Genomic DNA, 26,274 nt, shown 5'->3' with positions numbered 1-26,274 from the left:
GTTTTCCATGAGCGCTAAGATGGTGCTGGGTGCCTCGGGAAGAAGTTGCGTGTCGCAAGGGGGGTTTAACTCTTCACCTGCCACATGGTTTTTAGTGTGCACTTAGCTTCTTATCTGTGAGTAGGATAACTCTTCATAGTCACTCAGCACCTATCGGTCTTCCTGCTCAATCTGGGGGAAAGTGCCTAAGCCACGAAAGGTGTGTGTGTGGGGGGTTACTTAGTTTCATTGAAACTGTAAGTAAGGGATAATTTTTACATAAATGACTTTGCAGTATTTAAATATGTTTCTTTATCATACTACTCATTTATGTGTTCTGCTAATAGCAGTCTGAAGCTGGTTATTTAGCTTTAGTTCCTCAGCAAACTGATGCATATTGGCTTTGGTTTTTCTTTTAGCATCAAACAACCGTGCAGTTAAAGATAAATAGAAATCAGAATTGTTACTTTATTTTATCCAGCTCTCATGTGTACTAAGGAATATGGAACAAGTGGAAAGGTATTTTATTGCTGCTATGTGTTGGGTTCTCCATCAGCAAAGTTTTCTCAGATGTTATGGATTATGTATAGTCTCCATCATGTATATGGAGCAGATTGGGATTGTCATCACTGAATTTAAATTTGTTAGGGCATACAGCCACAGATTTTATTCTATTTATTTCCATGTTATCTTACTACTGCTATTAATTGTGGTGCAAATAAGAGAGTGTGTGTGAAAGAGAGTGTGTGTGTGAGAGAGAGTGTGTGTGAGAGAGAGTGTGTGTGAGAGAGAGTGTGTGTGTGAGAGAGAGTGTGTGTGTGTGAGAGAGAGTGAGTGTGTGTGAGAGAGTGAGTGTGTGTGAGAGAGTGAGTGTGTGAGAGAGTGAGTGAGTGTGTGTGTGTGTGAGAGAATTAGTGTGTGTATGTATATAGATGTATATGTATGTATGTATGTGTATGTATATATATATATATATTTATATATATATGTGTATATATATATCTCTATATATAAAAAATATGTATGTGTGTATGTTTCTCTGGCGTATCATAGCCACTGCCTCACTAGCCTCTGACCTCACTGCACGTCACTGGATATAACATATGTACACACACATATAATTATATATACATACATCTTTATCAGCTAAGTTGTGGGCAGGGCGTTCGTCTGGTACATTAAAAATATGTTATTATTATTCTATTTACAATTACTTTAATATTAAATTGTAATTATATGTGATCACTCAACTGTCAGATGTGAAAAATATTCTGTTTATAATTAGTTTAATATTAAATTGTAATTATATGTTATCACTCAACTGTCAGATATGAAAAATATTCTATTTACAATTAGTTTAATATTAAATTGTAATTATATATTATGACTCAACTGTCAGATGTGAAAAAAAACAGCATTAATTTCTTTAGTGATATCCATATCTTGAGAACTACTGACTTTAGGAGCAAGAAATTTGGCATGTAAGCTTACTTTATAATAAAGAATTTAAATGACAACTATACATTATTTTTGAGGTTTACTGTCCCTTTAAGTATTTATAAATAGATATTCATATATACTGTATATATATATATATATATATATATATATATATATATATATATATATATATATATGTATGTATATATCTGTAGAAATATGTATTTATGAATAATTCTGCTATGTGAAGAACATTGGAATGTGAAATTTCATATGTCTTTCCTATGGCATGGAGAGTCCACAAATCATTCTTATTACTAGTGGGATATTCACTCCTGGCCAGCAGGAGGAGGCAAAGAGCACCCCATCACTTCCCTTACCCATAACCCCCAGTTATTCTATTTGCCTCTGTCAAGGGAGGATGTGCGAAGATGGTGTCTGAAGATGTTTAATCCTTTAATGAGTCCTTTTCCCTGCAAGCAAGGATTTGTCAATCACTTTAGTAAGAGTAATGGTGGCTTTTAGCAGTTAGAAAGTGACAAGGTGGTCTTTGCTTTATTTCTAACATCTATGCTACCCCTTTGATAGAAAACCTGGGTTGGTTACTCTGTATTTTCTTTTTCTACAGGTTTCTGACAGATACTGAATATCAGTCATACCTAAGAAGCTGTTCCTGCCCTGCAGCTAGATCCACAGGTAAGTGCTCTTGCCTTCTAGGTTCTGGGGGCAGCACTCTAGAGGTTAATTCCTCTGTGGATCGTTTAATGGGACTCTTAATTCCTGGGTATGGGAATTTATTTTGGGCAGTACTTTTTGCTGACAATATATTATTGTGGAACTGAAGGCTTAAAGGGTTAAGGTTTTTACTGAGACTGAGTTGGGTTGGAAGTTTTTCACAAGGAATTGTATTTTTTGCACTCTGGGACCATAACGGTTCTGTTTAGGGGACTACGGTATGGCATAAATACCTTCATTGGTGTGATTCAAATGGTTTTTCTTGGAACAAAGTAAGGGTTCCTCGAATTATGGCTTTTCTTCAGGAGGACCTGGAGAAAGGTTTGACAGTCAATACTCTGAAGGGTCAGATTTCTGCGCTGTCTATTCTTTTGCATAAACATCTGGAAGATCTGCTAGACATTCAGTCTTTTGTTCAGGCCTTGGTAAGAATCAGGCCTACGTTTAAACCGGTTGTTCCTCCTTGGAGCCTTAATATTGTTCTTAAAGTTTTGCAGCAGGCTCCGTTTGAGCCAATGCATTCTGTTGATATTAAGTTACTATCTTGGAAGGTCTTTTTTTTTATTGCTATTTTTTCTGCGCGCAGAGTTTCTGAAATTTTGGCTTTGCACTGTGTTTCCCCTTAATTTATTTTTCATGCTGATAAGGCGGTCCTACGTACTAAACCTGGGTTTCTCCCTAAAGTTGTGGCGGTTCGCAATATTAATCAGGAAATTATTGTTCCTTCTTTTTGTCCTAATCCTTCTTCTCAAAAGAACGTCTTTTGCATAACTTGGCTGTTGTGCGTGCTCTGAAATTTTACCTTTAAGCAACTAAGAGTTTTCGTCAGATTTCTGCCTTGTTCGTTGTTTTCTCTGGAAAGCGTATAGGGTCAGAAGGCCACTTCTACCACTCTTTCTCTCTGGTTGAGAATTGTTGTCCGTTTAGCATATGAGACAGCTGGTCAGCAGCCTCATGAGAGAATTACGGCTCATTCCACTTTCATCTTCTTGGGCTTTCAAAAATGAGGCTTCATGGGAGCAAATTTGCAAGGTGGCCACATGGTCCTCCATTCATACTTTTTCCAAATTCTACAAATTTGATACTTTTGCCTCGGCTGTGGCTTCTTTTGGGAGAAAAGTTTTTCAAGTGGTGGTCCCTTCAGTTTAGGTCCACCTGTCTTGTTCTCCCTCCCTATTCATTCTGTGTCCTCTAGCTTGGGTATTGGTTCCCACTAGTAATTGGAATGATGTGTGGACTCTCCATGCCTTGGGAAAGAAAACAGAATGTATGCTTTTTTGATAAATGCATTCCTTTCCAGGCATGAAGAGTCCACGACCCGCCTTTATTTATGTTCAAGCAGCGTTTTTTTTTGTTAAAAACTCAGGCACCTCTACACCTTTGTGTTATCTTCTTTTTCCATTTTCCTTCACTTGAATGACTGGGGGTTAATGGGTAAGGGAAGTGATACTTAACAGCTCTGCTGGGATGCTCTTTGCCTCCTCCTGCTGGCCAGGAGTGACTATCCCACTAGTAATTAGAATGACTCGTGGACTCTCCATGCCTAGAAATAAATACATTTACCAGGTAAGCATAAATTTTGTTTTTCATGTTGGGTTAGTGCACTTGAGAATATGCATGAGTAGGGTGTGTTTTCAACTTTTCGAGTTAGAGTGTGAGCAAAAATTTTTTACTTTTAACTACCCGAAGTGCACAAAAAGCTTACTTTTAACAGAGTTAGTGCGGAACGGGAAGCGATAAATACTGCTCCATTTGTAATCTGGACCTACATGGGCCATATTGATGTCAAGCAACATAATTGTTAAGGCGTAAAAGTGGAAAAAAAAAAAAAAGAAAGACACTGCTAATATATTGCTAGGTATTAGAGGTTAGATATTAGATGTGTATCCTTATTAACATCTACCCTAACAATCAAGACATGTTTTTGGTGGTATGAGCCAGCAACAAGTTTTGTCACCCATCATATCTGACTTAGGCTAAAAAAAAATTCCCTGCCGCCTCGGCCACTGGCAACATGGCAATAGCTGTACTTACTTGTAAAGTAGCATATGAAACAGATATTTTTTTGAGATTAGGATGGAGTTACATACGGCTAGATTTAGAGTTTTGTCAGTAAAGACCCACGTAGCTAACGCAGCTTTTTTTCCTACCGCTGCTTCCAAACAACGCTGGTATTTAGAGTTGTCTGAGGGGCTGCGTTAGGCTCAAAAAAGGGTGCGTTGAGCCTAATGTAGCTCCACTTCAACCCTCAATACCAGCGTTGCTTACGGTAGCGGTAAGATGGGAAAACGTGCTCGTGCACGATATCCCCATAGGAAACAATGGGGCTGAGCTGGCTGAAAAAAAAACTAACACCTGCAAAAAAGCAGCGTTCAGCTCCTAACGCAGCCCCATTGTTTTCTATGGGGAAACACTTTCTAAGTCTGCACCTAACACCCTAACATGAACCCCGAGTCTAAACACCCCTAACCTTACACTTATTAACCCCTAATCTGCCGCCCCCGCTATAGTTGACCCCTGCATATTATTATTAACCCCTAATCTTCCGCTCCGGACACCGCCGCAACCTACATTATCCCTATGAACCCCTAATCTGCTGCCCCTAACACAGCCGACCCCTATATTATATTTATTAACCCCTAATCTGCCCCCCCAACGTCGCCGCTACCTAACTACACTTATTAATCCCTAATCTGCCGACCGGACCTCGCCGCCACTATAATAAATGTATTAACCCCTAAACCGCCGCACTCCCGCCTCGCAAACACTAGAATAAATTGTATTAACCGCTAATCTGCCCTCCCTAACATCGCCGCCACCTACCTACAAATATTAACCCCTAATCTCCTGCCCGCACCGTCGCCGCTACTATAATAAAGTTATTAACCCCTAAACATAACTCTAACCCTAACCCTAACACCCCCTAACATAAATATAATTTTTATTAAACAAAATAAAATTCCTAAAATTAACTAAAGTATTCCTATTTAAAACTAAATACTTAACTATAAAATAAACCCTAATCTAGCTACAATATAACGAATAATTATATTGTAGCTATTTTAGGATTTATATTTATTTTACAGGCAACTTTGTATTTATTTTAACTAGGTACAATAGCTATTAAATAGTTATTAACTATTTAATAGCTACCTAGTTAAAATAATTACAAAATTACCTGCAAAATAAATCCTAACAAACCTAACACTACACTATCATTAAATTAATTAAATAAATTACCTACAATTACCTACAATTAAATACAATTAAATAAACTATTCTATAATACTAAAAAAAACCCCACTAAATTACAAAAAATATAAAAAACATTACAAGAATGTTAAACTAATTACACCTAATCTAAGCCCCCTAATAAAATAAAATAAAAAAAATAATAAAAGTCCCTACCCTATTCTACATTACAAATTAACCAGCTCTTTTACCAGCCCTTAAAATGGCTTTTTGTGGGGCATGCCCCAAAGTAATCAGCTCTTTTGCCTGTAAAAAAAAAATACACCCCCCACATTAAAACTCACCACCCACATACCCCTACTCTAACCCACCCAAACCCCCCTTAAATAAACCTAACACTACCCCCCTGAAGATCTCCCTACCTTGAGTCGTCTTTACCCAGCCGGGCCGAAGTCTTCATCCGATGGGGCAGAAGAGGACATCCAGACCGGCAGAAGTCTTCATCCTATCCGGGCAGAAGAGGACATCCGGACCGGCAGACATCTTCATCCAAGCGGCATCTTCTATCTTCATCCATCCGACGAGGAGCGGCTCCATCTTCAAGACCTATGGCGCGGGACATTGGGGGGGCAGATTAGGGGTTAATAAATATAATATAGGGGTCGGCGATGTTAGGGGCAGCAGATTAGGGTTCATAAGTATAACGTAGATGGCGGCGATGTGCGGTCGGCAGATTAGGGGTTCAAAATATTTATTAGAGTGGCGGCGATGTGGAGGGACCTCGGTTTAGGGGTATATAGGTAGTTTATGGGTGTTAGTGTACTTTAGAGCACTGTAGTTAAGAGCATTAGCCCATAAAGCACTTAACGACAGCCTTTCCATTGGCGGTAGGAGTCTTGTCGGTAGAGGGTCTACCGCTCACTTCAGCCAAGACTCTAAATACCAGTGTTAGGAAGATCCCATTGAAAAGATAGGATACGCAATTAGCGTAAGGGGATCTGCGGTATGGAAAAGTCGCGGCTTGAAAGTGAGCGTTAGACCCTTTCCTGCCTGACTCTAAATACCAGCGGGCGGCCAAAAACAGCGTTAGGACCCCTTAACACTGCTTTTGACGGCTAACGCAGAACTCTAAATCTAGGCGATAGTAAGGTAAACTGAAACAATAAGAGTATTCCATAAATCATATACCAAAATGGAAAATCGCCACCTCCTTTTAAATGAGATAAAGCATAGAAATTAGTATTGTATGTCTCTAACTTATCAGATATTACATCTTTATGAAAAGAGACCATTGTAATAGCATTGTGCACCAAGGTACTAGCAGACCATCTTCTTTAGGCAACATCAATACTGTCTACTGAAATAGAAAGTCTCAGAGGTGGACTCTGTGAATCCTCTCCCCAACAGGCTAACCAGATCACCCCCACCTGAATTTACTTTACTCTCAGGAACCCAGATAGTGAGCACAATTCTCCTCTTTACGGAAAGCCTAGGAAGCAAGTCTCCCTGCAGCTCAGCCGATGTGTCAGCTTCCAAATACTTTATGGTCCGAGACCTTTGAACTAACTCCGGTCTGCCTGATTAGGTTCATGGTCCCCTCTGTGGCCCTCCAAAAGCCCCCCAGGCCATTCAGCTCTAGAAGATGAGCAGCGCTTGGAGATAGTTGCAGGGTCCATAGGTCCTCATTCAGGTCACAAAGACAAACAGAAGGCAGCGCATTCTCACAGTAAGTATTGTCTATAGCCGCTGTAGAAAGTCCTCTGCATTTTATGTCAGTATTGCCCTCTGTTATGATTGAGTTCTGTATATTTCAACATCAATTACTAGGTCCCCCATTCTATATACTGATGGCAGTACATCTGACTGGCAGTTTCTCATCTTCTACATGAGCCGCTGAGGTTTGGATTGCAGTTGCCAAATTCATTTCAAATGCCACTCAAGTCCTAAGAACTTCCCTGAATTAGTTGCCTAATCATTGCCTCCCATCTATCAATGGTGTCCATATTAGATAGCAGACTATGATGACAAAGCAATTCTATTTCTTGCAGACTACCTCAGCTCCCATTAACAGTTTATTATTAAAACACAGCTCTCCTTAGCTGTTCTACCCGGAGGGGGGGAGTAGGTGTAAACCGCGAGCACATTTGTACTGCCTCTGAAGGCTGCACCATTACAGATCCTCTTAGCTGCAAATAGAGCCACCTACTTTAATTATTTTATTTTGCAAGACCACTTCGATCCCCTGTCTCTGGGGCTTCAAAGCAATGCAGCCATCTTGTGTGTTTATTTTGTTGTTGTTGTTTCTTTTAATGGTTATTTTGTGTAAGGGTTTATTTTTACTCTAACTGTTAGGAAAGCATATCACTAACAGAGGGCCTCCGGCCACCCATGGCACATCGCTCTTCTCCAATGAGGTGATGCTTAGACCTCTAGCTGCGCTAGGATGTCAGCTGACACGCACGGTTATTGGTCTAGAGGTGGAAACGTCACCTCATTGAAGAAAGCACTGTGCCGTGGGCGGCTGGAGGCGCTCTGTTAAGATATGCTTTCCTAACAGCTAAGATGAGTGTAACGCTGTTTTTTACAAAATGAGAGAAACTCATATTTATTTTTAGTGATAGTAAATCCTAGAGTTTGTTATACGCTTGGGTTTACCATCACATTAAAAATGTTAATCGTGTATAGGGGTTATTTCGCTTAAGGGGTTAATAGTGTAGAGGGCTTATGTTGTTGAAGGGTTTAATAGTTTAAAGGGGATATGTCGCTTAAGCGGTTAATAGTATAGAGTGGTTTGGTTTACTTAAGGGATAAATAGTATAGAGGGGTTAGGTTGCTTAAGGGATTAATAGTGTAGAGGGGTTATACGGAGATCATGCATTTTTCTTATAAATGTAGTGTTTTATAAATAGTAAAACCACCATTTTTTTTTAAATGGACAGTAAAGTCCAAATAAACTGTCACGATTAAGAGTGAATTTGCAATTTGAAACAACTTTACATTTTATTCTTATGATCAAATTTACTTGGTTCTGTTGGTATCTTTTGTGAAAGGGCAAACCTAGATACAGTGTATGATAAAAAGTATGTAGACATCTCTAATTTCTGACATAGACTCCATAGACAAGTACAATGGGCCATACTGAAGAGCTCAGTGGGTTCACAGAGTGCTGAAACATGTAGCACATAAAAATCATCTATCATCTGTTACATCACTCACTACAGACTTCCTGACTACCTCAGCACAAGAACTGTGCATTGGGAGCTAGTGATGTCGCGAACATAAAAATTTGGGTCCACGAACGGCGAACCGGGCGAACCGCCATAGACTTTAATGGGCAGGCGAATTTTAAAACCCACAGGGACTCTTTCTGGCCACAATAGTGATGGGAAAGTTGTTTCAAGGGGACTAACACCTGGACTGTGGCGTGCCAGAGGGGGATCCATGGCAAAACTCCCATGGAAAATTACATAGTTGATGCAGAGTCTGGTTTTAATCCATAAAGGGCATAAATCACCTAACATTCCTAAATTGTTTGGAATAACGTGCTTTAAAACATCAGGTATGATGTTATATCGATCGGGTAGTGTAAGGGTTACGCCCGCTTCACAGTGACAGACCAAACTCCCGCAGCGGTTACAACATCATCATCATCATCACACCGTACGTCCATGTGTGTAATGCTGCCTGAGTGAGACATATCCCTGTTATCTACATCCTCTGGCAATAATGGTTGCACATCACTCATTTCTTCCAACTGATGTGTAAATAACTCCTCTGACAGATCGAGTGAAGCGGCTGTGGTGCTAGTGTTGTTGGTGGTGTGAAGGCGGGCGAGTGGTAACTTGAGAGGTGCCCGAAGCTAAGCTGGAGGAGGATGGTGCGTCAAGGTTCCGAGCTGTAGAAGATTGGGTTTCCTGTGTTAGCCAGTCAACTATGTCCTCAGAACTTTTCGAGTTCAGGGTACGTGGCCTCTGAACACTGGGCATTATTCTAGGGCCAAATGGAATCACAGCACTACGACGGCCCCTGCGGGGTGGCCTGCCTCTGCCTGTCATTTTTTTTCCGATTAGTGGTACTATGCGTGCAAGCTACTGTGACAACAGATATGAGTGGCACTGTGCACTGGCAGAAGTTGGCAGAGTAGACGCTGTAGGTCTGACACACACGCTTGCAGACAACTAACTGCTATTCAATCTATTACAGTCAAAACATTTTTTTTTTTTTAATGTACACTACTGTTACACCAGATATGAGTTGCACTGGTGTGACACTGTGCCCTGGCAGGCCCTGAAAAATCTGTTACACATCTACAACCACCAAAAAACAACCATGCTAAATAGTTTCTAAATTTTGTCCTGAGTTTAGAAATACCCAATGTTAACATGTTCTTTGCTTTTTTTGCAAGTTATAGGGAAATAAATACAAGAAGCACTTATATTTCAAAACCACTTTTTTTCAAAATGAGCGCTAGTTACATTGGAACCCTGATATCTGTCAGGAATACCTGAATATCCCTTGACATGTATATATTTTTTTTAGAAGACATCCCAAAGTATTGATCTAGGCCCATTTTGGTATATTTCATGCCACCATTTCACTGCCAAATGCAATCAAATAAAAAAAAAATTGTTCACTTTTTCACAAACTTTAGGTTTCTCACAGAAATTATTTACAAACAACTTATGCAATTATGGCATAAATGGTTGTAAATGCTTCTCTGGGATCCCCTTTGTTCAGAAATAGCAGACATATATGACTTTGGCGTTGCTTTCTGGTAATTAGAAGGCCGCTAAATGCCACTGTGCATCACACGTGTATTATGGCTAGCAGTGAAGGGGTTAATTAGGTAGTTTGTAGGGAGCTTGCAGGGTTAATTTTAGCTTTAGTGTAGAGATCAGCCTCCCACCTGACACATCAGACCCCCTGATCCCTCCCAAACAGCTCCCTTCCCTCCCCGACCCCACAATTGTCCCCGCCATCTTAAGTACTGGCAGAAAGTCTGCCAGTACTAAAATCAAAGGTTTTTAATTTTTTTAATTTGTTTTAGCATATTTACATATGCTGTGGTGTAGCATCCCCCCTTAGCCCCCAACCTCCCTGATCCCCCCAAAACAGCTCTCTAACCCTCCCCATCTGCCTTATTGGCGGCCATCTTGGGTACTGGCAGCTGTCTGCCAGTACCCAGTTTGCAAAAAAAAGTAGTTTTTTCTGTTTTTATTTTTTTTTTCTGTGTAGCTTCCCCCCCCACAGACCAACCCCCACCACCTGCCTGATCTTTTTTTTTTTACTTTTTATTCCTTTTTTTTTAAAATTTTACACCAACTTTTTCTGTAGTGTAGCGGTTCCCACCCGCTCCCTCCCCGGGCACGCGCCCGCCCCCGCCCTCCCGTGCATGCGTATCCCCACCCACGATCCCGCCCCCCTCCACTGACTGCTATTATTTCACAGTCAAATTTCTAGTTTTTTTTTAGCCCCTTAAGGACCAAGGCCATTTTTCAATTTCTTTCCCTTAAGGACCAGGGCTGTTTTTACATTTCTGCGGTGTTTGTGTTTAGCTGTAATTTTCCTCTTACTCATTTACTGTACACACACATATTATATACCGTGTTTCTCGCCACTAAATGGACTTTCTAAAGATACCATTATTTTCATCATATCTTATAATTTATAATTAAAAATATATTATAAAATATGAGGAAAAAATGGAAAAAAACACACTTTTTCTAACTTTGACCCCCAAAATCTGTTACACATCTATAACCACCAAAAAACAACCATGCTAAATAGTTTCTAAATTTTGTCCTGAGTTTAGAAATACCCAATGTTAACATGTTCTTTGCTTTTTTTGCAAGTTATAGGGAAATAAATACAAGAAGCACTTTGATATTTCAAAACCACTTTTTTTCAAAATGAGCACTAGTTACATTGGAACCCTGATATCTGTCAGGAATACCTGAATATCCCTTGACATGTATATATTTTTTTTTAGAAGACATCCCAAAGTATTGATCTAGGCCCATTTTGGTATATTTCATGCCACCATTTCACCGCCAAATGCGATCAAATAAAAAAAAATTGTTCACTTTTTCACAAACTTTAGGTTTCTCACAGAAATTATTTACAAACAACTTATGCAATTATGGCATAAATGGTTGTAAATGCTTCTCTGGGAGCCCCTTTGTTCAGAAATAGCAGACATATATGGCTTTGGCGTTGCTTTTTGGTAATTAGAAGGCTGCTAAATGCCACTGCGCACCACACGTGTTTTATGCCCAGCAGTGAAGGGGTTAATTAGGGAGCATGTAGGGAGCTTGTAGAGTTAATTTTAGCTTAAGTGTAGTGTAGTAGACAACCCAAAGTATTGATCTAGGCCCATTTTGGTATATTTCATGCCACCATTTCACCGCCAAATGCGATCAAATAAAAAAAAAACGTTAGATTTTTCACAATTTTAGGTTTCTCACTGAAATCATTTACAAACAGCTTGTGCAATTATGGCACAAATGGTTGTAAATGCTTCTCTGGGATCCCCTTTGTTCAGAAATAAAGAAAGTCTGCCAGTACTAAAATAAAAGGTTTTTACATTTTTTTATTTTTTTTAGCATATTTACATATGCTGTGGTGTAGCATCCCCCCTTAGCCCCCAACCTCCCTGATCCCCCCAAAACAGCTCTCTAACTCTCCCCATCTGCCTTATTGGTGGCTATCTTGGGTACTGGCAGCTGTCTGGTATTATTTCACAGTCAAAAAAGTGTTGTTGTTTTTTTAAATATACACTACTGTTACACCAGATATGAGTGGTGGCACTGGGCAAGTGGGCACAGTATACGCTGTGAGCCTGACACACACGCTGGCAGGCAGGCAACTGCAATTAGATTACACAGGAAAAAAAAAAAGTAGACTGATGTTCTAGCCCTAAAAAGGGCTTTTTGGGGTGCTGTCATTACAGCAGAGATCAGATGAGTCCTTCAGGACTGTAGTGGACACTGAATACACTAGCCTAGCTATCAATTTCCCTATTAAATGAGAAGCAGCTACACTGTCCCTCCTCTCACTAAGAATGCAGCTTCCAAATGAATCTAAAATGGATGCTGTGCAGGAGGTGGGAGGGTCTGGGAGGGAGTGTCTGCCGCTGATTGGCTGTAATGTGTCTGCTGACTGTGAGGTAAAGGGTCAAAGTTTACTCAATGATGAAGAATAGGGGGCGGATCGAACATCGCATATGTTCGCCCGCCGCGGCGAACGCGAACATGCTATGTTCGCCGGGAACTATTCGCCGGCGAACTATTCGCAACATCACTATTGGGAGATTCATGAAATGGGTTTCCATTTCACAACATCACCAAGTGCAATGCCTAGAGATGGCTGGAGTGTTGTAAAGCTTGCTACCCCTGAACACTGGAGCAGTGATAACTTGTTCTGTAAAGGGATTAATCACGCTTCACTATCTGCCAGTCTGATGGAATAACTGAACTATTGCACATGCTCGCTCAGTAGGAACATATGCATTTAAAATGACAGTGCACATTTTAATAGTGAAAGTACTGTTGTATATTGATTTTTTTAAGAACTTGCATGCTCTATCTAAATCAAGAAATGTAAGTATATATCTTTCAATAACTGATACATTACTCCACACATATTTCTACACAATACATCCTCACCCTGCAATATTCTGTACTATAACACATTTTCTTATTTTGTTTGGTTTTCCATTGTTTAAAATATGTATAAACAAAATTATAATTCATAACAATATATATGAGCTTATGCGAACTGTAACAGTGATTATCAGAATAACATAAATTATGCTTACCTGAGAGTCCACTGCTTCATTAATTACTTGTGGGAATTAAAAACCTGGCCACCAGGAGGAGGCAAAGACACCCCAGCCAAAGGCTTAAATACCTCCCCCACTCCCCTCACCCCCCCCCCCAGTCATTCTGCCAATAAAACAAGGAACAGTAGGAGAAATATCAGGGTATAAATGGTGCCAGATAATAATATTAATTTTTGGTCCACCCACCGGAGCAAACAGGCGGGAGCAGTGGACTCTCCTCCCACAGATGGAAATGAAATTATCAGGTAAGCATAATTTATGTTTTCAATCTTAATGGGAGGAGAGTACACTGCTTCATTCATTACTTGTGGGAACAAATGCCCAAGCTCTAGAGGACACTGAATGAAAATAATAGGAGGGTAAAAGGAGGCGGACCCTAAACTGAGGGCACCACAGCCTGCAGAAACTTTCTCCCAAAAGCTGCTTCAGCTGAAGCAAAAACATCACATTTGTAAAATGTTGCAAAAGTATGTAAAGAGGACCAAGCAGCCACCTTACAAATCTGCTCCATAGAAGCCTCGTTCTTAAAGGCCCAAGAAGAGGCCACAGCTCTAGTTGAATGAGCCGTAATCCTCAGAGGAGGATTATGTCCCTCTGTCTCAATGCAAAACGGAGGGCACTCCTCAGCCAAAAAGATAAGGAAGTCGAAGAGGCCCTCTGACCCCCACGCTTCCCGGAAAGAGAACAAACAGAGAAGAAGCTTGTCTAAATTCCTACATGGTCTGAAGATAGGACTTCAAGGCACAAACCACATCCAGAACTATGTTGAAAGGAACCACTATCTCTTGATTGATGTTGTGAATTTACACAACCTTAGGAAGAAAACCTAACTTGGTTCGTAGAACAGCCTTATCAGCATGGGAAGCCAGATAAGGAGGGACGCATTGCAAGGCAGTAATCACAGCTACACTGCGTGCAGAATCAATAGCCCGTAGAAAATGACAATAATTTAATGTCTACTTTATGCATAGGCTCCAACAGAGCCCGTGCAAAACCTAAAGAACACAATTTAAACTCCAAGGAGGAGCAATAGATCTAAACACAGATCTGACCCTAGCAGAGCCTTAACAAGTGACTGCACATCAGGAAGCTCAGCGAATCTCTTGTACAGTAACTCAGACAGGGCTGAAATCTGTCCCCTCATTTGACTTGTAGAAAGCCCTTCTCCAGTTCATTCTGGGGAACAGCATAAGTAGATCCTCCACAACTTATGATAGATGCAACGAGCAACCAGCTATGAGCTTGAATGAGAGTAAAAATAACACTCTCAGAAACCCTCCCTTGGCTAGGACTAAGCGTCCAATCTCCATGTAGTCAGCCTCAGAGATCTAGACATAGATGAGCAAAGAGACCTTGGTCAGCAAATCCCTGTGACAAGGTAATTTCCACAGAGGAGATAACGAGATCCCCACTAGTCCGCGAACCATATCCTTCGCGGCCAAGACGGAGCAATCAGTATCACTGATGCCTCCTTGATTCGAGCCACTACACTAGGAAGTAGTGGTAATGGCCATAAAAGATAAATTAGATTAAACCTCCAAGGCCCCGATAATGCATCTGTTAGCTCTGCCTGAGGATCCCTGTACCTCGACCCATATCTGGGTAACTTGGTAATGAGACGTCATAAGATCTTCCTCTTGCAAATGTCCGCAAACACTTGGGATGAAGAGACCAATCCACTGTATTAAAGTATTGTCTGCTGAGGAAATCCGCTTCCCAGTTGTCCACACCCGGAATGTGGATCACTGACAGTGAACAAATGTGGGTCTCCGCCCACTCCAGAATCTGAGATACTTTCCTCATACCTAGGGAGCTTCTTGTTCCCCCATGATGGTTGATATAAGCCACCAAGGATATATTGTCTGATTGGAATTTGATAAACTGGGACGAACCCAGCAGAGGCCCTGCCTTCAGAGCACTGTATATTGCCCGAAGATCCCAAAGCAATCGGGAAAGAGCTTTTCATCCTGAGTCCATAGGCCCTGTGTCTTCCTGGCACCCCAAACAGCTCCCTCTCCTGACAGACTCCCAACCATAGTCACAATCCCCCAGGATGCTCTTGAGACAGACATCCCTTGGGACAAGTGATCTGAACAAAAACACCAGAGAGCGATTCTCTCGATCTGTCCAGAGAATCTGTTGAGACAGATCCGAATGATCGCCGTTCCACTGCTTCAGCATGCGAAGTTGCAACAGTCTAAGGTGAAACCTGGCAAAGGAAATTATGTCCATTCTGGACACCATAAGACCAATCACCTCCATACACCAAGACACAGATGTCCTTAAGGAGGACTGGAGGGCAAAACATGTTGAAACTAGCCTGCAATGTCTCTGCTCTGTTAGAAAAATTCTCATGACTATGGAGACTATTATAGTACCCAGGAATTCAACCCTGGTACTCGATACAAGAAAACTCTCTCTACATTTATCTTCCATCCATGGGATTGAAGAAGACCGAGGAGAAAATCCAAATGGTCCACTCTTCTAAAAACTTCTTGGAGAATGCTGCGTTGGCCGAAAATCAAACCCGGGCCAACTACTTTGAAGGCAGTTATGCTCACCACTATACCAGCTAGACCAAACAGAAGATCAATCAAGTGCTGGTCCAGGAATGCAAACCCTAGGAACTGGAAGTGGTCCTTGAGGATTGGTACGTGACGGGAGCATCCTTTAGATCTATCGTGGTCATGAACTGCCCTTCTCGAACAAGGGGAAGAATGGACCTATTGTCTCCCTCTTAAACGAGGGGGCATTTAAAAATTTGTTTAAGCACTTCAGGTCCAAATCGGACGAAAAGTTCCCTCCTACTTTGGAACCATGAAAAGGTTTGAATAGTATTCCAAACCTCCCACTGCGATAGGCACCAAGCCAATAACTCCTAAGAGAACAGATCCCGTATGCACCCCAGAAAGGCTTCTCTCCTTTCTGGTCAGGAAGACAGGAGAGAGGAGGAACTGCCCTTGGGTGGCTGAGACTTGAAACCTATCTTGTGACCCTGAGCTATGACCTCCAGGACCCATGGATCCTGAACGTCCCTAAATCAAGTGACTGAAAAGAGCAACAGATTGCAACCTGGGACCGCCAGTTTATGCCGACTTAGACTTCGCGGGCTTCTTGCTCTGCTTGGATTTATTCTAGGACTGAGCCGGCTTTCAAGAGCTCTTGGTTTGCTCAGGCTTAGCCGAGGACTGCTGACATGGGCTTTATCAAAACGAAAATTGTCCTTAGACTCGCTCAGATTCTCTTGCGGTAGATTGGCACCCTTGCCCCCTGTGACCGTGGAGATAATTGAGTCCAAGCCTGGACCAAACAAATCATTCCCTTAAAGGGGAGGGAAAGAAGACTAGACTTAGAAGTCATATCCGCAAACCATGACCTCAGCCAGAGCCCAATCGGCCTGAACAGAAAAGGCTGAAGCCTTAGCATTTAGGCAAATAATTTGTCTTATAGCATCACAGATAAAAGAATTAGCAACCCTCAAGGCCGTAAATCTTTTCTGAGTAACGCCGAGGGGACCTCTCCACTCCGATCAATCCTATCAGGAGTTACACCAGAAGGTAGTTTCTCCAGCAACCGAGGCAACGGCCGCCTCTGGTTGAAACAAATATCCTGTATGTTGAAAACAACTGTCTTAACAGAGTTTCCATCCTTTATCCATGGGCTCTTAAAACGAAGAGCTATCTTCAAACGGGATAGTAAGACGTTAAGCAAAGGTAAAGATAGCGCCATCCCCTTTAGGGACGGAACCTCACAACTCCATTGAGCGTCCAGGGTCGGGAACGATTTGTTAGAAGAGAGGAACATTCCAGTCTTATTCATTCTTAATATTTTTGCCATCTAACAGGAGCAGGGAATGATAAGGTACCACCCTGTCCTCAAACTCTATCAAATTTAGGAATTAAACTTTCCTCAGGCAATATGGCCTCTGAAACCACTGAATTTCCTAAAACTAAAGTCTGGATCCTCCATAGCCGGTGGTTTAGAAGCAACAGACTCCGACCCAGAATGTTCCTACTCTGAAGTCTCAGAAAGAATTTCATCTTCTGATAACCCTATCAGTTAAATCCAATAAATTATCTGATGTACTCTGAGAAGGAGTGCAATATCTAACCTTTCGCTTGCGCTTAGCAGGGCGAGGTAAAGCATTAAAGGCCGCAGACACCGCTATCTGAGCAGCAGCTGCGCAGTAACGTCTGGTTAAAAAATGGCCCCCTCCAGATGGAGGATCAGCAATGCTACGGGAAACTGCATGTGTAGAGAGATAAGCATGCAGGGTACGCACTTCACTGGACGACAACTCCTCAGAGGTGGGTGGCTCAGTGATATCAATCATATGAAGGCATATGGAACATAATTGAGGGGGCGGTAAGGCCTCTTCACATTATAAACAGGAATTACTCTTTAGGAATAGAGGGCGTGCCCTTTAAGTAACATAATCCTCCGGCACTAGTGCAATAATTGGAGAACTATAGAAATAAAACGTTATTTTATTAAAAAAAACTGCACCTTTATATCCCAATGGACACTCACCACCTCCCATGACCCAGACAGTACAGAGAGTTAGGACTTCTCTCTGATAGACACCTGGTCATGAAAGAGGGAAGAATCATATGGTGCACAATGCAGGACCGTCCCTGCTATGAGAAAAAGCGCGCCAAGCTTGTAAGCTGCATGTCTTCTAGCGTTATCATACATGTATAAAAATGAAACAATCTTACCAGAATTTATGCTGTGGAACAGGAACACAGCCTTTCAAGTGTGACAGGCTAGTAGCATCGCTCCTGACATGGACTTGAGAGCAGAAAGCAAGCAGCAAAACTCGTCAACGCTGATTGCTTATAGAGCTTTTTAATCGGAGTCAGGATGGTTTCGTAAAGACGACACTCCCTGCATCTCCGGACTCTAACTTTCACCCATGCTCTCACTGAGAGGTTGACAGTATTACTTAAAACTCCAGTCCCATTGCGAAGAGTACTACCCTCCATAAGAGACTACTTCGAATCTTCCGACACTTCTCTGCCAACCTCCTGTGATGAAAGGCAAAGAATGACTGGGGGATGAGGGAAGTGGGGGAGGTATTTAAGCCTTTGGCTGGGGTGTCTTTGCCTCCTCCTGATGGCCAGGTTCTTAATTCCCACAAGTAATGAATGAATCAGTGGACTTTCCTCTCATTAAGGAGGAAAATACATTTTATTTGGTATAGCTACATTGTATAAAATTATACAAAATTAGTATTTCAAATGATTGTAAAAGTAATTTTTTTCTAACACAATTGTAAATAAATCAGACATACGACTATAATTAATTTGTGTTGTGTATTTTCAAGCAAGTTTATTTTAATCCACATTGCATTTTGATATGTTTTCAAAAAGAAATGCAGGAAAAATATGCTGTCAATATTCACAGTGCTTGAAAAAAAAAAAAAAATGCAGAGAAATCGGGGTGGTTTTATTTTCTTGGGTTTTCTTTCACTGTTTTTATATTGTAAGATTTCTTTTCTAATTTCCAGTATTTTTTTTTCTGTAACAACTTAAAGGGACAGTAAAGTCAAGATGAAACTTTCATGCTTCAGATAGAGCATGCAATTTTAAAAAACTTTCCAATTTACTTCTATTGTCAAATTTGCTTTGGTAACCTTAATTGAAGTCAATGGGGCCGACTTACCAAGCCCTGTATTGTGCTAAATGCACCTGTTTCTGCGCGAGAAACAGAAGTTAAAAAGCAGCGGTCTTAAGACCGCTGTTTCTTAACTCATCCGCCACCTCTGAGGCGGTGGACAGCAATATGCCCGATCGCATATGATCGGGTTGATTGACACCCCCCTCTATCGGTCGATTGGCCGCAAATGTGCAGGGGGCGGCATTGCACAAGCATTTCTAGTGAAATACTTGTGCAATGATAAATGCCAACAGCGTATGCTGTCGGTATTTATTGATGTGTGGCATGCATGATCTGCTACAGCCAGTCATGGCTGTCCGCACATTGATAATTCGGCCCCTAATAGGAGATTAGGAGTGTGCATGAGTCTATAGCAGTCTATGGCAGCAGTGAAACATTGCTATAAACAATGTTGCAATCACTGCTGCCAGATGGTTAAAGACACGTGCACGCTCCTGAGCTCAACTAGGATTACTCTTTATCAAAGGATAACAAGAGAACTAAATTGACAATACAAGTAAAGGATACCAAGAGATCTAAATTGACAATATAAGTAAAGTGGAAAGTGTAAATTGCTTAAAATTGCATGCTCTATTTTTGATGCAGGTTTTGATGCAGGTTTACTTGATTTTGAATAACAGCCATAGGGGGGTAGTTATCAACGTGTCTACTTTTCCTGCCTTCGCCGGCCCAATACGGCCACCTAAGCTCGCCTCACATCGCCGCCGCAGACCTGCAAAAATTCGCCTAAGTTATCAAAAAAGCTGTCAATAGTTAATAACTATTCTAACTAGCTAAAATAAATACAAAGTTACCTGTAAAATAAATATAATTCCTAAAATAGCTACAATGCAATTATTAATTACATTGTAGCTATCTTAGGGTTTATTTTACAGGTAAGTATTTAGTTTTAAATAGGAATAATTTATTTAAGTATAGTGTAGTGTTAGGTGTAATTGTAACTTAGGTTAGTTTTTATTTTACAGGTAAATTTCTCTTTATTTTAGCTAGGTAAGCTATTAAATAGTTAATAACTATTTAATAGCTATTGTACCTAGTTAAAATAAATTGAAAGATGCCTGTAAAATAAAAATAAATCCTAAGATAGCTACAATATAATTATTATGTATATTGTAGCTATATTAGGGTTTATTTTAAAGGTAAGTATTTAGTTTTAAATAGGATTAATTTAGTTCATAATAGAAATATTATTTAGATTTATTTAATTAATATTTAAGTTAGGGGGTTGTTAGGGTTAGTGTTAGACTTAGGTTTAGGGGTTAATAAATTTATTACAGTGGCGGCGGTGTAGTGGGGGGCAGGATAGGGGTTAATAAATGTATTATAGGTGGCAACGGTGTAGGGGGAGCAGATTAGGGGTTAATAAATTTAATATAGGTTGCGGCAGGGTCCGGGAGTGGCGGTTTAGGGGTTAAACTATTTATTTAGTTGCGGCGAGGTGCGGGATTGGCAGGATAGGGGTTAAAAACTTTATTATAGAGGGCGGCGGTATAGGGGGGGCAGGATAGGGGTTACTAGGTATAATGTAGGTGGCGGTGGGCTCCGGGAGCGGCGGTTTAGGGGTTAATACATTTATTATAGTTGCAGCGGGGTCAGGGAGTGGCGGTTTAGGGGTTAATATGTATAGAGTAGCTTGCGGTGGGCTCCGGGAGCGGCGGTTTAGGGGGTAATAACTTTATTTAGTTGCGGCGGTGTAGGGGGGACAGATTAGTGGTGTTTAGACTCGGGGTACATGTTAGGGTGTTAGGTGTAGACAGCTCCCATAGGAATCAATGGGATATCTGGCAGCAGCGAACTTGTACTTTCACTATGGTCAGACTCCCATTGATTCCTATGGGATCCGCCGCCTCCAGGACCGGAAAAGTGCAGAGCGTACCTGCTAGTTTTTTGATAACTAGCAAAAGTAGTCAGATTGTGCCGCACTTGTGTGCGGAACATCTGGAGTGACGTAAGAATCGATCTGTGTCGGACTGAGTCCGGCGGATCGAAGTTTACGTCACAAAATTCTACTTTTGCCGGTCTTGAGCCTTTGATAACTAAGGCGAATCAGCCTCGCCACAAATACGCTGCGGAATTCCAGCGTATTTGAGGTTGACGGCTTGATAACTAGGCCCCATAGTGTAAAAGAAACATTTCTAGTAAACCAAGGATTGAATTCTATTTACACTTTTTTTTCTTTTTATCTGCAAGCTGCTTCACATAAAAAGCATTTATTGTTTTGCTTGGTGTTTTTATAAAATGAGTTCAGAAGCTTTCTATCTATTTTCCTTTGCATAATTCAAGTATATATAAAATGATAGTTTAATTAGTATACGTGCTTGCTAATTGTATATTACCATTTGTTGCGTTATTCTTTGCTAATCACTGATTATGCTCCTATGCCAGATGAGAATACAGCTGGTGAACAAATCAGAAGTAAGCATACATGTGTATGTTCCAATCACTGGCTTTATCCTCATCTGGAGCAAAATGGGGGTATCCTAGGAGTGCAACTTTGACTATGTTTAACTCTTTTGAAGGAAATGTTCTAACAAAATAGAGCATTTTACTTGTTAACAACAATGTCCCTTTAAACTGGTTTAGCATGTGTAGATGGAATGCAGAAGGTATTAAATCGGACTTAACTGTTCACGTGCCTTCCTCTGTATTAGGGCTTTCAGCATAATACAGGAGGGAATTACACTGCAGAGAAACACATTGCTTTGAACACAGTGTCAAGGGACCAGTGTTGGAAGATTGCCAGTTCCAAGGAATGAGCAGAAATTTCATTGTTATCTAACAGCAGTGGAAAAACAAATGCAGATATGGAGGCCGAATTATCAAATGTCTGTCGGACCTGTTCCAACAGTGCGGATCAGCAGGGAGGTGTCAATCAACCCGATCGTACTTGATCGGGTTGAATTGTGGCGATTCCTGCTCAGAGCAGGTGGACAGGGTTATGGAGCAGAGGTCTTTAGACCGCTGCTTCATAAATACTGTTTCTAGCGAGTCTGAAGACTCGCCAGAAACACGAGCCCTCAAGCTCCATTCGGAGCTTGATAAATGGGCCTCATGGAATTAAGAAATATGTAGGCAACAATACACAACTATTTCTAGATGTAAAAACTGACTAGGTTGAGCAAGTTTGTATTTTTTTTTACTTTAATAGAATTCATGTAAGTCCTATTCCCAAAACTTGTACCGCCCTCTCTTATATTAAAGGGACATGAAACCCAAGTTTTTTCTTTTATGATTCAGATAGAGCATACATTTTGAAATAATTTTCCAATTGACTTCTATTATCAACTGTGCTTAATTCTCTTACTATCATTTATTAAAGGAGCAGCAATGCACTACTGGGAACTAGTTGAGCACAGCAGTAAGCCAATGATAAGAATAATATATGTTCAGCCACCAATCAGCAGCTAGCTCACAGCTCTTGAGCCTATCTAGGTATTCTTTTTAGCAAAGGATACCAAGGGAATTAAGAAAATTAGATTTAAGAGGTACATTGGAAATTGTTTAAAATTGTATGCACTGTCTGACTCAAGAAATACATGTTGGAGATATATGAATATATATAGTTCTTTTCAGGTACCTACATTTAAGTTGGTACTTGGTAGATTATTCTGCTCTGCATTATGTACTATAAAAGTACACAGGACCTTTCATAGATTAATGATGATAAACATACCTAGAGCAATAAATGTATGAACAAAGTTTGTAAACAATATGCCACCCCACCCCACCCCCCAAAAAAACCTATGAAATACTGTACACTATTGTGATATAGTTTCTCAAATGCAATGTATCTTGAAAGGGAGAAGTTTCACACAGGTCTGAGAATTGTTTCCAGGAACATTCCTTCAAGTTAACAATAAACTCAAACAGAAAATTTTAATGGAGCTATCATACCATGACGACCTGACCTGTCATATATACTAACTATAGACTATAGAATTGCATAATTTGTGCTTATTCCCTGCTTTTATTATTAAAGGGACATTAAACACTTTGAGATGATAAATCGTATATATAAAAAAACTTTGCATTATACTTTCATTATTTATTTTGTCCCTTTTTCCTATAATTCTATTCTGAAATTGAGAGCATTTCAATTCCTGTTAGAAATGAAAATGAAGAACACTGTTATATTTCACACAGCCATTGGCTACACACTCTAGTGACCTATTTATAACGGTCTCTAATTGGCCACAGCAGAGAAGGTAATCTATGTTACAACATGGCAGATCCAGTTGTTTTAGAGACACTAAGGGCCAGATTAAAAGTGGAGAGCTAAATATTAATCACGCGCAAGCGATATTAGCACTCCAATGAGTAATACCAGTGCACGCTAATGTGCTGGTATTACAAGTTAAGCACAATGCAAATGCAAGCTCGCATTCGCATTGCTAGGAAGAATTGTGATCACAAGACTACGCTTTCATAGGCTCCAATGGAAGCCTCGTTCTGTTTGCGGGAGTGGGATGTTAGAAAAAAATTGCACTGAAAAGTGCCTTTACATTGCGGTCTATGGGAACTGTGTGTTCTCTGTAAATATATACAGTATATTTATATGCTTTTATATATATATATATATATATATATATATATATATATATATATATATTGCATCTAAAAGATACTTGAAAATGTATTGCAGCTTTTTGTTGGATATTCCTGTGCTTTGTAAAAATACATTTTTAATGCTGTTGAATGTGTCTCTGTCTACCAATAGAGCTGTAGAAAGTGCCATAATCAATCACTGAGCAATTTACTTTGGTTTATAAGTTGTGCACAAAATACTTTTCTTGTTTATTTTAATATCAGTTTATTTGTGCAAAAATATGTTTAATGGTTGTGCTTTCATATGATTTTTGAGTTTAACCCCTTAAGGATCAGTACGTCACTGGTCTTTTAATACTGTTTGCATTGCTTATATCGCGGTCTTGCTCCCAGCGGCGAAGCCATGCTATTTCCGGCGACCAGAAGGTTGGAGGGATAGTGCGGTCCCACTGCTTGTGGCATGACCTTCGCTATTATTAGCAAGGAAACCCGTAATGGCCGGCAATGTACAGGGTACGTCACGTTCATTAAGGGGTAATATACATTTAAACATCAATACTATAAGGGACACGTGCACTATTTTACACATTATTATTATTATTATTATCGGTTATTTGTAGAGCGCCAACAGATTCTGCAGCGCTATAAACAAATGCGGAGCACAACAAAACAATTATATGGATCAAATGGGTAGAGGGCCCTGCCAAGAGTTGCACTATTGTAGTCAGCTCTTAAGAAGGTGATCTACAAACAGCTGGACTCATAGGCTTACATGCTAAGGGGGTTCAGGGGATAGCGATGGAGGAGAGGAACTGGTATAAAGAAAGGATACAGTTATTTTATGTTTATTCACATATAGCATAAAGGGACATTAAACCTAAAATGTAATTCTCCATAAAATGTTTAATGATGCATCTACTTTCATTATTTACATTGTCTGCTTTTCCTGTAATTTAAATCTGAAACATGTAGTTAATTCTATTACTCCCAGAAAGCCTGAAGAGCATTCTGGGGAATGCAGGATCCTGACCTTGCTATGTGCTGCATGTTAATAGGTAAAAATGTGCTGCTGCTCATTTATATTTTTCCTTAACTGGCCACAACATAAGAGATGTGATTTACAAGACTAAAAATGGTTCTAAAGCTGTGTCTCCCTAGTCTCTTAAAAGCCTTGCTAACAAATTTATAGATTAAAATGTTTCATTAATTCCTGCTGTATATATGAAAAAAATACCATTAAGTCGGAGGCGGACTGAAACCAACCAGGACCCCCAGGCAAAAATTAGAGAAGGCCCCCACCTTGCCTTCTATGGCCCTCCCTTAAACCATGATGATCCGATCATTGCCGTGTCGCTGCGGCTCCCGGATCTGCTCTCTCTTCCTTTATCGCCGTGTCATGTTGCCTAGTAACGTGACGCAGCCTTCCTTTGTCACGCCCCCATGATGTCACAGCCCTTTAAATCTCCCTTTAAATCTCCAGCGGAACTTCTCTCTGGTGCCCGTTTGTCGTATAGTGTTTCCTGCTTCCTGGCTTGTATTTTGACCATGAATATTTGCTCTCTTTCCCCTGTTTAAAAGGAACATTGACCACTGCTTTGCCTGACCACTCCATTGCCAAATCCTTAAACCTGCTTAAAGGGACATTGACCACTGCTTTGCCTGACCATTCTGTTGCTGAATCCTTAAACTTGCTTAAAGGGACATTGACCACTGCTTTGTCTGACCACTCTGTTGCCGAATCCTTAAACCTGCTTAAAGGGACATTGACCACTGCTTTGCCTGACCACTCTGTTGCCGAATCCTTAAACCTGCTTAAAGGGACATTGACCACTGCTTTGCCTGACCACTCTGTCGCTGAATCCTTAAACCTACTTAAAGGGACATTGACTACTGCTTTGCCTGTCCACTCTATTGCCGAATCCTTAAACCTGCTAAAAGGGACACTACTCAGTCCACCCCTATTTAATGTCCATTTAAATGTTTACAATTCTGCAAAGAAATTGCATTGCATTATATACTTATTTTATTAGTATCAAATTATTAGATTTATGTTTTTTCTATGGTTTAACTCACCGGTCTAAGAACCCTGCACACCTCTTCTAGTACCTTTGGTGTGTCTGACACCGAACATGCCAACAGCGTGCAAACCACTACATCCATAGATCCATCGGGCACCTGGTTCATGTTGTCTGCTGAAGCTACCAAGAAACGCTCAAATACAAGGTGGTCATTCTCTTCTTGGCTTTTAAGCAGGTGTTTTTCAAAATTGGGGTTTAGATCAACACATGTCACTCTGCTGCCTCTTGGGTAGAATTTGAAATTGACCCCAGTGCCACAGCCAATCTCTAGAAGTTTGAGTCCATTAGTTGAGCTTTGAAAATCACAAAGGTTGCTGAAGAGATCCTTTTTTGTAGGATCCATATTTCTGTTATATGAAACAGCAAATTTGATCATAAATTGAGGAAACAACCTTTTGCATATAGGGTTCCAAAGGCCAAGAAAGTGAAGTATATAGAATGGAAATGCTATTATTGCCAGGGCCAGTTGGAATATAAATACTGAGGCACACATGGCCTTAGAGCAGCAGTTGCTTGCAATCCTCTCTCTATACACAGATTGAGCTGCAACTTTGCATTCCAGAAAAGCTATATGTGTTTACTCCTCCCCTCTCAACACAGAGGGTAGGCGGACTGTGCAAAGTGAAGAAACTTGCATAAACAAGTCGTACAAATATTTCATATGTGTTTAATTAAAACAGTTTTCTTCTACTAGATACGACGAGTCCACGGATTCATCCTTACTTGTGGGATATTATCCTCCTGCTAACAGGAAGTGGCAAAGAGCACCGCAGCAGAGCTGTATAT

At 40.6% G+C, this 26,274-nt stretch overlaps 1 protein-coding gene across 1 annotated transcript in view; it reads right to left on the bottom strand.

Annotated features, from left to right (window-relative positions):
* The window catches only part of LOC128652047 (putative methyltransferase-like protein 7A), an 84,692-nt gene extending 58,681 nt beyond the window's left edge, over positions 1-26,011 (bottom strand). Inside the window, exon 1 of the mRNA XM_053705002.1 lies at positions 25,484-26,011. Coding sequence (XP_053560977.1) covers positions 25,484-25,981 — 498 coding nt within the window. The 5' untranslated portion in view covers positions 25,982-26,011. The remainder of the gene's footprint in view (positions 1-25,483) is intronic.
* Positions 26,012-26,274: the final 263 nt, after the last annotated feature.

The sequence above is a fragment of the Bombina bombina genome, chromosome 3, assembly GCF_027579735.1.
Source record: "Bombina bombina isolate aBomBom1 chromosome 3, aBomBom1.pri, whole genome shotgun sequence".
Lineage (NCBI taxonomy): Eukaryota > Metazoa > Chordata > Amphibia > Anura > Bombinatoridae > Bombina > Bombina bombina.
The sequence above is the reverse complement of the archived record's forward strand: the minus strand, read 5'-3'. Positions and strand labels throughout refer to the sequence as shown.